The sequence below is a fragment of the Phoca vitulina genome, unplaced genomic scaffold, assembly GCF_004348235.1.
Source record: "Phoca vitulina isolate PV1807 unplaced genomic scaffold, GSC_HSeal_1.0 scaffold26, whole genome shotgun sequence".
In the NCBI taxonomy this organism is placed as follows: domain Eukaryota; kingdom Metazoa; phylum Chordata; class Mammalia; order Carnivora; family Phocidae; genus Phoca; species Phoca vitulina.
Window position 1 is genome coordinate 21,166,345 of NW_022589729.1, and position 13,077 is coordinate 21,179,421.

A 13,077-nucleotide genomic window follows, 5' to 3' on the forward strand; every position below is an offset into this window, starting at 1 on the left:
GATAAATAATGGCTATCACTCATATGCCAAAAGCTCCAGATTTACATCTCCACTTTTGATCTCTCCTCTTCAGATTTATACTATTCAGCCTGTTAAATATTTCCAACTGTACCAAAGAAACCTCAAACTCAAGATAATTCCGAACGTATCCAGAAGCGAACACATTATCTCCCTCCTCATACTGATTTCTCATGTATATAATCTAGGGGGATTTTGCAGCAATGCCAATGGGCCAAGCAACCATTCAGGCATGTACCTTAGACGCCTGAATCATCCTCCATACCTTACTGTCCCTCTCCAGTTTATCACTGAATCCTAATTTTATCTCCTACATTTGCATCCCTTCTTCCTAATGAATAGTACCACTGCCTTAATTTAGGCACCATCGTTTCTCATCTAGATTATTTTTAAAGTCTTTTGCTTCACTCACAACCACCTCGTTCTTATATTGCTCAAGGATCACTTTTCCCTGCAACACCCCTCTTTGCAAAAGATAGTCTCTATCACTTGTTAGCTGTATGAATTTGGGCAAACTGCTTTTAACCTGTGCCTCACTTTCCATTTGTAAAATGGAAATAAGAGTATCAGCCTCAGAGGGTTGTTGTGTAGATTAAATGATTAATCATGCAAAGCACTTAGAACAGTGCCCAGGATATGCAAGTCCTCAAGTGTTGGCTTATTATTAACATTGTAACTATTGTTTTCTCACCTCCATTTTGTTCTTACTCTCAAACCGTTCCCCCTACCTAGAAAATCCTTCTCCATTATGCCAAATACCTTCTGCCCCTCCCCAGGTTTTACTAAGTGTATGTACTTCTATCATGGCATCCACCACAGTGTACTGACATGATTGAAATAGTCCATTCATGTGTCTGATCTTCTCCACCAGAGTATTAACTTCTTGAGGGAAGGGACTCTGGCACGTAGTAAATGGTCAATAAATATTGGCTCAACTGGACCGTAAGGATCAACTCCATCCTCAGGCTGAAGGCCCCGGCCCCGCCCGATTCGGGGGCGGGGCCGAGAGCTTGGCGCGGGGGGTGAGTGGGGGTGGGGGTGGGACTCTTTTTCCTCGCCGTGGCGGCGGAGGCGCACGGCGTGGGTTAGCGGCAAGACGTCGTCGGAGGAAGGCTGAAAAAGCCCAAGGTGCTGCCGTTGCTAGTACAAGTCGGACTTGCTGTCGCCAGATCCGCGTCTGCACACGTCTCGGACCCAGCGCAGCCCGCCGCCGCGGTCCCGGAGCCCACCCCGTCCTCGCCCGTCCCCGACCCGCGGTGATGGAGCCGGCCACCGCGCTGTCCCCGGGCCCGCGCCCGGCGCTGCCTCTCGGGGGCCCGGGCCCCCTGGGCGAGTTCCTGCCTCCCCCCGAGTGCCCGGTCTTTGAGCCCAGCTGGGAAGAGTTCGCGGACCCCTTCGCTTTCATCCACAAGATCCGGCCCATAGCCGAGCAGACTGGGATCTGTAAGGTGCGGCCGCCGCCGGTGAGTCACGCCGGCACCCCGGATCCTGCTCGCGGCTGGGGGAGGGAGAGAGGACTCGCGGGTTGGGGAGGCCCGAAGCACGGGGGGCGGGGAGCGGGGTCGCCCCGGAGGCCGCGTCAAGTTTGGGGCTGCCCCAGGGTCGGAGTTGAGGCCGGGGGAGGAGGACGGGGCTTTTCCAGGGTGGGAGATGAGCGTGGGAGAGCGGGCGCTTCGGTGGTGCCACCCCGAGGGCCCGGGCGACGCGCGGCCTGGGCGGACCGGTGTGCGGCCCGGCCCGGGGTTCGGGTTCGGTTCCGGATGGAGTGGCGGCCGGGGTGGGCGCGGGAGTGCTTCCTGCCGGAGGCCGGCGGCGTCGCGGGCGAGGAGGGCGGGCGCCGGGCTCGGCGCGGCTCCGCGGGCTGGGGCTCGCCTCCTTCCCCGGGGTGCGGGGGTGTGTGCTGGGTGGGGGTGGGGGACTTGCGAGTTGTCGTGCGCGGAGGAAAGTTTTCAATATGGCGGCGGGAGCCCCTGGTCCTTTGTGTGGTGGCGGCGTCGGCCCGGAGCGGCCCTCACCTGGGCGCCCCACCCTGCAGGCGGGGACACCCCCCTGCCCCCCGGGCCCCGGGCCTCCTGCTGTCTCCCGGGCCGGGCTCGAGGAGGGGGCGTCCAGCGCTGCCGGGGGGCGGGGAGGAGCCGCGGGGCCGGCCCCGGAGCCGAGGTGGTGTTGTGGGGGGCGTAAGTGTGTGTGGGGGCGCTTGGGGGCGGTGGGGGGCAGGACCGGCTGTGGAGGGCCCGGTGCCCGCCCGCGCGCCCGGCCGCGCGCACACCCGACTTGGGGCCCGGCCGCTCGGCTCCCCGGGGAGGTCTGGGCTGTGTTGGTGGGGTGGGGGCGAGGCCGTGCAGTAGGGGGACTTGTCAGACTAGAAGACCTCCGAAGGCTTCACGCGCACTTCCCGCGCCCCCCAACCCGCGGAGGCTGAAATGCAGCCCCACTTCAGCCCTCCGAGCCGTGTGTAAAAGCGCCTCGGGCCTGGGGGCTGCGTGTGTGTGTGTGTGAGGGGTGGGGTGTTGCTGAAGTCATCCCTAACGGCTCCAACGTTCGCTGAGCAGAGCCCGGCCAGCCCTTCCCTGTCCCCCACCCCCACCCCCACCCGGAACTGGGTGCGCGCCTACACCCCTGTTTTTTTGCCCACCTTGCGGATGGTCCGAGTCCGAGTTGGCCTAAAGGACGGTTGGACGGGCTGGGACCGTTGGGAAGGACGTTTAACTGCTTTTCCTACAGTTTAAGAATCTTCTCCCCACTGTCCTCCTCGCCCCCCCCCCCACCCCCACCCCCCCCCCCGTTGGGGGAAGATCCCCCCCCCCCCCCAATCCCTTTCTTTCTTAAGCTTGCTCTTTGTAATGACATTTGGAGTTGCAGGGGTTCTGTGTGTAATCATTCTGGTTTGGAAAAGAGTTTTGAGGGAGATCTCTCTATATGTCTTCTTTCTCCGGTCTCTCATCTCTTTCCCCCCAAAATTAAAACACAGACACCACATTTTGGTTTTTCTTGGACAAGTTTGAAGATGGAGATGAAACCTATGCTTCAGAAAATAACTGGTCAGCTAGTATGGGGGAAATGTTTGAAAATAGAATCATTTCTTTCAAAAAGTGGATAAGGTTGATTCTTGTTGCTTAAGGGAAGTACATTTCTTCTAGAGTGCAAAGAGGCCTGCAGAAGTTGTAGCCGGAGCTTATTAGAGCTAAGGTTTTAATTCTTGGAAGAATAGATCATGCTTCAAACATTTAGCAGTTTAGTTTTATGTCAAATGCCAGGAAGGGTGAATGTGAGTATTGTTCATTTGCATAAATGAGATTTTATTCAGAAATTAGGCAACTTGATTAAGTTCTTGGTAATCAAAATGTGTGGAGTCGGGTTCCTGGGAGTGAGAGTTGTCCTCCATGTTGGTATTGTGGTATACCAGGGCTGGGGTAAACCCTTTATTATTCTGTGCCTTTTATAGGGCCCTTTCCCAGAAAGATAGTGTTGGCTCTGGTTAGGTTTGGCTACCCATTTCTTCATCTTGGCTAGGATATTAATGGTAAGTGTTGCAAAATGTGTGATCATATTGCCTTTTCCCATTCTGAATGCCAGACAGACATGATGGCCACCATTTTGTATTGAGAGAGTAGTACATTCTACAGCCTGAGAAAGGGTGTTAAAGAGGATAATCTACAAACATAACCAATGCTCTGTTTTGGAGACCTTCTTTGTGTGAGGGGGGCTTTCTTCATCCTTTGTTTAACAAACTCTTGTGCCAAATGGAAAGAGTTTGTTGTTGATATAACCACAAAAAGGGAAATCTTTCCATAAGTTGTAGCTCTTGAAGAAGGGTCTTGTTGGAACAAAGGTATCTTAAGGGATGTAAACAGTCTTTGTTTTAGAAACTGTTCTGTTTTAGAAGCTGTGAACAAGTGGTTTCATATAGTTGAAATAAAGCAACAAAAAACCCAAGAGGTATGAAATATTGTCCATAGTATAGCTATATAATGCCTGTGTTTCTAGATGATTTTTGTTCTCTAATTTTTTGGAATACAAGAGGCTGTATTAAAATAGAGATTGGGTCTGTTGGTATTTGTCGCTGGGAGATTAGGGGAAGAATTATAAAGCATTTCTGTTTCCTTTTGTATCTTTAATTAATGTTACTTACATAGTTTCAGTTTATAGCTGCTTTCTGTGAGGGTCCTAAACTGTTTTGCTTCTGAAAACTTGGGGTTCACAGAAATTTGTGAAATTATAGTAAGGTAAATGTGATAAAAGGTAATAAATTAAGAAAACTGTTAAATCCTGAGTTTTAAAGAGGGAAATAAATCTTTTTCAAATTATATCAAGTATGTAGGATAACCAGGCTTATTTCCTGGGATTTAAATTTTTTTAAATTTACAATTAATCTGACTTCTGGTTTTGCTACGTTTAAAATGCACATTTTCATTTCCTTCTTGATGTACTTAGATGTCTTTTTAAGGACGCATTTTCCATGTTGCTTTGTGGTATTTGGAAGTGATTAATTTTAGGAGTGTAATTATTAGGCAAAAAATAGTTGGCTGCTCAGTGAATACTTTTTTGAGTCTCCCAAGTTTGATTGGAATATATTTGATGGCTTTTATAACTTTTTTTGTTGCCCTCAGATGTCTAACATTTGGCCATAGATAGGCAGATTCCACATATTTCTTTGGCAGTGTCCAAAAATCAGGGATTTAAATCAAACCCCAGATGGCACAATAGACACATTTTTTCAACTTTAACTTCCTGTGGGTCATTAGTTTGATTCCTTCATCTTTATAGGTAAAGTGTAAAACTTCCAAGTGTTTTAATACAGTCAGCATCTTTGAGTGAGCCTGCTGGTTCTACCATTAGGAACAGGGAGGAACTTAAATACACATTTCTTTGTATGGTTAGAGGTGTTAATGATATGGAGCTCATTTACTCTCATTCCAGCCTATCAATCTCCCTAATTTTAGGTTTGATTGACTTTGGCCTAACTCTCTCTCTTGTTTTCGCAGTTCCTTTGGTGTCTCGGAATTTTTCTCCGGTTGTGATTCTTTAGCCACCTTAGACCCCTTACCATTTGGAGAAAAGGCTTATTAATAGAAACGTCCTTGAGTGAAAGAAGAACTTATAATTACTTTAAAAAAAATAACAGCTTTATTGAGATATAATTCATATACCATATAATTCATCAATTTAAAATGTTACGCATAGTAGTTTTAAGTAGTTTCAGAGCTGTAAAACCATCACCACAATCAATGTTAGAACATTTTCATCACTCCCAAAAGAAACCCTGTACCCACTTTTAAGACAAATTTAGGACTATCCTGGTCGGAAGGAAAACTTTTTTTTCCTCACTTAGTAGGAGACTGGATTAAGTCCTACAGTTATAGTTTGAAAGTGTCTGCCTTAACATAAAAACAAACTTCATTTGTTACTAGTTCTTGAATGGGTGTTTAGCTGAATTTGACTTTGCCAGTGGTAAATTGTAAATTGGTCACATGGGGAGCTGAACCTATCCACCTAGTTGTAACTTCTAGTGAACTAATCAACAAAATTAATAGGCTTTTAGAATAGAATGTGAGTGATATTATAAATACATGAGGCAGCTCAGCTTAAGATTCATACCCCCACTGGAAAAATTTCCCTACCAGTGATTATAGGATTTGTTTTTTAACATGCAACCTAAACCTCTTTAAAGAGTAAAATGAATTGAGAATTGCCTTTGGAAAGTGTTAATGTTGTGTTAAAGCTGGGATTTGAATTCTTTCATTATTGAGATATACTGATAAGAAAAAATTAGGGAAAATTTATTAGCCCTCAATTTCAATCTTTGTCTCTAAGGTACTTAATTTTCTTTATAATGTGTTGGCCTAAATTTAAGAGTATTTATGTTTGATAGATCAGCAGAACTTATTTGCTTAATTTGGGGGACAACAACAAAGTTCAGGATGTTTAGGAGACTTTAATATGCAGATAGAAATCTTCCAGTGAGAGAATTTTCTTTTAGAAGGGAAAAAAATATCATTATAAACTGTTGGATAAAAAAAAAAAAATTGAGTCTGGTTTATGTGCTGTAAATGGGTATTTTTCTAGACTTTTGTAACTTCTTGTCTTAATTGGACCACATTAAAGTTTGGCTATAGAAAAGGATAAAGAGAGAACTCATGCCCCCCCCCCGCCAAGTGAAAGTGCTAATTAGGTTCCTGGATTTAGGTTCCAGGAAGCCTACTTGTGTACCTCTTTCCAAAGGCCGTATATAAGTTTAAAAAACCAGGAACCTAGAATATCCTTGCTTTACTCATTGTACAGACCTTTGAGCTTGATTTGTGTTGAGTTAGTGGTGATTTTTCCTTGCTGAGAGAATTAGATATTCTCTGGAGATTATGCTAATACACCTGTTTTAAGTGCAGAACAACCTCAAAAAAACTTTTTTTTTTTTGCCAACCTCAAAAAAAAAAAAAAAATTAAGTGGAATAAATGTTGGGAATTAAAGGGTTGTCTGTACTTTCCATTCTGAAATTTTAAGTTTGGGTCACTTGAAGAGGCATCACCAGAGGCAAACTGATGAGTCCCTTTGGGGTAAGTGGGTGGGTAGAATGGTACTTTGGGAAAGCCATTAACACTTGGGCTTCTTCTATTTTGCTTTATATTAAAGTTTGAGAGGGGCGCCTGGGTGGCTCAGTTGGCTAAGCAGTTGTCTTCGGCTCAGGTCATGATCTCAGGTCCTGGGATGGAGGCCCACATCAGGGAGCCTGCTTCCCTCTCTCCCTTTGCTGCTCCCCCTGCTTGTGCCCTCTCTCTGTCAAATAAATAAAGATTTTATTTATTTATTTGACAGAGAGAGAGACACAGCGAGAGCGGGAACACAAGCAGGGGGAGTGGGAGAGGGAGAAGCAGGTTTACCGCCAAACAGGGAGCCCAGTGTGGGGCTCGAACCCAGGACCCTGAGATCATAACCTGAGCCGAAGGCAGATGCCTAACAACTGAGCCACCCAGGCGCCCCAATAAATAAAATCTTTAAAAAAAATAAAGTTTGAGGGCGCCTGGGTGGCTCAGTTGGTTGGGCAACTGCCTTCGGCTCAGGTCATGATCCTGGAGTCCCGGGATCGAGTCCCACATTGGGCTCCCTGCTCGGCAGGGAGTCTGCTTCTCCCTCTGACCCTCCTCCCTCTCATGCTCTCTCTCATTCTCTCTCTCTCAAATAAATAAATAAAATCTTAAAAAAAAAAAAAAAAAAGTTTGAGAAACTTATAACTGGATTTTTAAAATCTAATTTGTGAGAAACTTGTTTGAGACATGAGAATTGTATGCAGCATAACAAGGACTTTTTTGTTAACTGCTGTGTCTTAGCATGGGATTAAAGAAAAAAATTAAATGAGATGCTACCTTCGTACACCTCTAAAAATTCTTCCGAAAATGCTGCTTTTTATGTCATTAACTATTAGATGATTTCTATGGTGAATGTGTTTTTTATAACCCCCAAGTTTATGAACCAGACTAATGAGGAAAATCTGCTGCCGGGGCACTGAGACATTTCTGTTCCATAATGTTTGATGTTTGGAACAAAGATGTGGAATTTGACTAAATGCATTCTTATAAATCCTTTTTTTTTTTTTTAAACATTCAGATCTTTCATTGTAGACCATTCCTCTTAAAGTGTCTATCATTGCCTTATACCTTTAGACATGATCTAGAGTCATCCCATCTGTTTATCTTTTTTTTTTTTTTCTTCTTTTTTTATCATGTAAACTTTCTTTCTGGACAGAAAGATTACTTTGCTCTGCCAGGGCTGTCACTTCCAGTGTGTAAAGTAAAATTTTTTTATTATGAAAATACTTAAGCATACACAAAAGCATAGAGAATGTAGTCCCTTTAGCTATTTTCCTGGATATAGAGGAGCAGAAAGCAGATTAGCAGTGTTGGGATTGAGAGTAAGCTAGTGACCTTCAGTTGTAGAGAACAGTTTTGCTTAGCTTTTGTCTTCTAAAGGGTGTGAGTGACATTTGTGCAGTTAGGAATGGGATTTCTATCTAGCCTTTAGTGAGTGATGGTCACTTTACCCAATTAGAATGGGGATTGTATTTCTCATTTTTAAGATTTTATTTTTAAGTAATCTCTGTATCCAATGTAGGACTCGAACCTACAGCCCAGAGATCAAGACTCTCACGCTCCCCTGACTGAGCCAGCAGGCACCCCTGTATTTCTCAATTTTAATCAGTGGCTTTGTTGCTTTATTACACATTACTGGCAACTGTGCAGAAATTTGACCGTCTTCAGGCCAACTCTTGGCACCCGGAAGTTTGGTGGTGGTGGTTGGAGGGTATTCTCTGCAAGCATCATTCCATACTCTCTTTGTCCATTTCCCTGTCTGCCAGGCTATCTCAACTGTTCTCTCCCTTGGGGGGCCAACTGTGGCGGTATAGCTCCTTCCTTGTAACATGGCTTGGGATAGGCATGTTAAAGTACTATTTGCACCAATTACAATTGCTGTAGGGGAAGAGAATCTGAAATTCCTTCTAGAAAAGGAGTTTTAAGGAAATGAGAATCAAAGGGGTCTAATGAGTTGTTGGTTAGGTTGTTAGGTTCACTTTTCTGTGAAGAGTGGTAGTTTGGCCTTTGCCTTGATGGTGCAGTTTCTGTTTCATCAGAATTGCTGATAAACATTTCTGTCGTGTCAAAAGTTTAAAAAGAGCAGTTTAAAAATCAGGTCATTGAAAAATATTTTGTCAATAACCCCTTAAAATCTAATTGCTTTCCCCACCAAAAGAATAACTTAATTTCTCAGATAGGAAACTAGTGAAACACCAGGCAGAAGATCACATAATGAATGGTTTTTTAGAACGGGTTGATTCCATTTCACTTGGTAATGTGTTATTTTACAATAGATGTAAAATTTAAGGAATATTTTGCATGGGTAGAAATAAGCTTTAACGGGGTGCCTGGGTGGCTCAGTCGTTAGGCGTCTGCCTTTGGCTCAGGTCATGATTTTGGGGTCCTGGGATCGAGCCCTGCGTGGGACTCCCTACTCTGCAGGGAGCCTGCTTCTCCCTCTCCCACTCCTACTGCTTGTGTTCCCTCTCGCTGTGTCTCTCTCTGTCAAATAAATAAATAAAATCTTTAAAAATAAATAAAAATAGGGCGCCTGGGTGGCTCAGTTGGTTAAGCGACTGCCTTCGGCTCAGGTCATGATCCTGGAGTCCCTGGATCGAGTCCCGCATCGGGCTCCCTGCTCGGCAGGGAGTCTGCTTCTCCCTCTGACCCTCCCCCCTCTCATGTACTCGCTCTCTCTCATTCTCTCTCTCTCAAATAAATAAATAAAATATTAAAAATAATAAAAAAAAATAATAAAAATAAATAAAAATAAGCTTTATCAAGGGGAGTGTATGTGGATTATTTTTTAAAAGTCTGTTCCTTTATTTTTTTTAAAGATTTTATTTGAAAGAGAGAGTGAGTGAGAGAGAGCACGAGCAGCGGGGAGGAGTAGAGGGAGAGGGAGAAGCAGACTCCCCACTGAGCAAGGAGCCCAAGTGGGGCTTGATCCCAGGACTCCAGGACCATGACCCGAACTGAAGGCATACACTTAACCAGCTGAGCCACCCAGGCACCCCTAAAGTCTGTTCCTTTATTATGTAAAAGGAAGGAGTCGGGTGTTTCTAGATTTTAGAGCGTAAGTGGGTAGAGTTCTGAGTCTAATTTTGTCATGACCTTGGACAATGTCATTTTTCTCCAATGTATGCCTTCTCATCTGCTATAAGGGGATCTGACACTGACCTAGGGCTGCTGTCCAGATTAATTAATTGATGGATTGCAAGGAGCTTAAATCCTAAAGCTTTATTTGTTCACTGCTAAGAAGAGTCTGGGGACAGATTTAGTGAGACAAGGGTTAGTGCCAAATATGTATCCCCCCTTTTCCCCTACAGTGAGGGGATTTTTAAAAAGTGAAACTTGAAAAGTCAAAAGCTCAGCATCAGAACTACAATATACAGAATGTAATTCTTCTGTTGGTCTAGATGAAGCTTGTCTATTCCTAGATATTTTTAAAAATTATATAAAAAATTAGTGAGATTAAAATCTTTTTTCAAGTAGAGCTGTTATAAACTATTTCAGAAAATTTGCAGGTGCATATGTTATGTGTGTCTTGTGTAGTGTGCCTATTCAGGCAAGAGTTTGTATTAGGTGAGCTTTGTGTTAAGAAATGTTTGAAATTGGGCGCCTGGGTGGCTCAGATGGTTGAGTGTCTGCCTTCGGCTCAGGTCATGATCCCAGGGTCCTGGGATCGAGTCCCGCATCAGGCTCCCTGCTCCTTGGGAGCCTGCTTCTCCCTCTGCCTCTCTCTCTCTCTGTCTCTCATGAATAAATAAATAAAATCTTTAAAAAAAAAAAAAAAAAAAGAAATGTTTGGAATTACTTAAATTTCTCCTAGTATGAAATGGCTGTGATGCTGTTGAAGCCCTGCACATGGAGGGCATTATATCTTACCTAACAATTTGAATAACCCCAATTCTTGCTAGGTAGGAAATTGAGTTAGTATATTGAGTCAGTAGATTGAGCCTTTAATATAATATTCCACAATTCTTCTTGTAAAGTGGGGAGAAAAGTAAAAGGTGGCAGGGATAATGTTTATTTTGATCCTCAGGACAGAGCCAGATAGTATGTTATTCTTTAGTAACAATTAGGCAAACTTAAAAAAAATAATAATAAAGCTGATGAGAACTCCCATACAAACCTGAATTCCCCAGTTTTTTGTCCAAATATATCTTGTTATATGACCTCATAGCATTGCCTCTTACAGGGGCACCTGGGTGGCTCTGTCGTTAAGCGTCTGCCTTCAGCTCAGGTCATGATCCCAGGGTCCTGGGATCGAGCCCCTCATCGGGCTCCCTGCTCAGCAGGAAGCCTGCTTCTCCCTCTCCCACTCCCCCTGCTATGTTCCCTCTCTCACTGTCTCTCTCTCTCTGTCAAATAAATAAAGTCCTTAAAAAAGCAAAAAACATTGCCTCTTACATAGACCCATATGTACTGTTTCCACTAGTGGGTTTTTTGTTGTTGTTGTTGTTTGTTTTAAGAGAGAGAGAGCACAAGTGTGGGAGGGGCAGAGGGACAGGGAGAGAAAATCTCAAGCAGACTCTGCACTGAGTGTACACTGTGCTGAGTGTGGAGCCACTTGCGGGGCTCGATCCCATGACCCTGAGGTCACCACCTGAGCCTAAAGCAAGAGTCGGAGGCTCAACGGACTGCACCACCCAGGTGCCCCTGTTTTTTTTTTTGTTTTTTTTTTTTATCTTGAATCAAGCAGTTTACTCAGTATTGCTTTCTAGATGTATTAAAAACACTCTCCAATGGTGTATAAAGAACTTTTAAGTCTTAAATGTTGAGTATTTTAGTTGGGAGCATGTACCTCGCCTAAGATTTCTCTTCCGAGCTATGCTCTTTATGTGACCTTAGGCAGATTTTTGTGCATTCCTGTGCTAATTCTTGCCATCTCACTGGCTTGACCAGATTATAATGTTCAGAGAAGTAAAGTCGAAAACTTAGTGTGTGTTGAACACTTGGTTAGAGCTTTTATTAAGCACATATTCGTATGTGGCATACATACTCTAGACTAGATACTGAAACGTTACCATTTTACTCTAATCTCATCGCTCCAGAAACAAAGAACAAATCCTTATCAAACCCATGCAGTTACAAGGTCTTTAAGGCAAGATCCTCCCAATTTTCTGTGTGGTTGTACCAGCTCATCATTTGGTGATATTTAAACCAGATGGTAATGTCTCATCTTTGCTAGTCTTTAACTTGGAGGGAAGAGATGGGGAGAGCAGTATCTCTTAGGATTTGTATTATGGTATCTTAGTTGTGGGACAGGGAGTGGAGATGAGAGAGGTCTACGAAGAGAGTCTTAGGAGTATAATTTCCATTTTGTAAAATTTTAAGTATTTCAAGCTTTTTCTTCTCTCAGAGAGGCTCTTATCCAGTGGTATGATGTATTTTGGATAAATTGAGAAAAGCCACCAGATTTTCCAGCAGGAGGTTGGCTTCAGGGATTTGTGTAGGGTGTGGGTTTAGGGTTTTTAAAAATTGGACTTCATGGCAGTCCATTCTACTGGGTTCCTTTCTCTCACCACTTTTTTTTCACTGCTGATCTTGTGGCTTTTCTCCTCTTCCATTTATAAAATATATCTTTGACTTATATAATAATTGCCTATCAAGATTTTTTTGAGAGGAACTGAGTTTAGAATTTGACTTAAGATCCAAGGTAATTTTTTTTTGGAGGTTGGCATTAGTTAGCTAGGAAATGAAAACTTGAAGAGAACAGATTCATGGAAAGAATACTAGAGTAGGAATCAAAACATTTGCCTTCTGGTGTGTGTTCTATTGTTTATGTGTTATCCTTGAGGTGTTAGCTTTAAAAGGGTCATGACTATTTTCAGAGTTTTTTATTCCATTAAACTTGCCTATAACATGGGGATAATGCTGGCCCTGCTTTACATAGTGAGGCCTAAAAGAGGTGGGTAAACTTGCTCAAAGTCACCTATTATGTGGTGGAGTAAGGATTGGAACCTAGAGTTAGTGCACTTAACCACTATTTATATTACCTCATATGTCCATAGTAACAATACAGTTGTGATTACATGAGACAGTTGATGGAAAATTATGAGTCTTTTATTATTTGTTATTGTTTTAATATCTATTTGTATTCTTTTGCTTATACATTTTCTATTCTGGTATCAGCTACCCTTTTTTTTCTGATGGGCTCAGCAAAAAACATTTTTGTTACTTAGTTCTTGCTGCTAAGGTATGACAGTTTTATAGATAAGGAAACTGCTGAGAGAAGTTAAGTGACTTGTCTAAGGTGACAAAGCTTTTTTTTTTTTTTTAAGATTTATTTATTTGAGAGAGAGTGAGCATGTGCAAGTGGGGTAGGGGCAGAGGGCGAGGGAGAAACTCAGCAGATTCCCAGCTGAGCGTCGAGCCCAATGCTGGGCTCAATCTCAAGACCCTGAGAACATGACCTAAGCCGAAATCAAGAGTCAGATGGTCGATGGACTGAGCCACCCAGGCGCGCCCCCTAAGGTGACACAGCTTTTA

At 43.6% G+C, this 13,077-nt stretch overlaps 1 protein-coding gene across 2 annotated transcripts in view; it reads left to right on the top strand.

Moving 5' to 3' along the window:
• The first annotated feature begins 1,113 nt into the window (after window positions 1–1,113).
• KDM5B (lysine demethylase 5B) overlaps window positions 1,114–13,077 on the top strand; it is an 80,509-nt gene continuing 68,545 nt past the window's right edge. For both annotated transcript variants that reach the window (XM_032422111.1, XM_032422110.1), the window contains exon 1: window positions 1,114–1,481. In XM_032422111.1, the coding sequence (XP_032278002.1) occupies window positions 1,278–1,481 (204 nt within the window). In that variant the 5' untranslated portion in view covers window positions 1,114–1,277. The remainder of the gene's footprint in view (window positions 1,482–13,077) is intronic.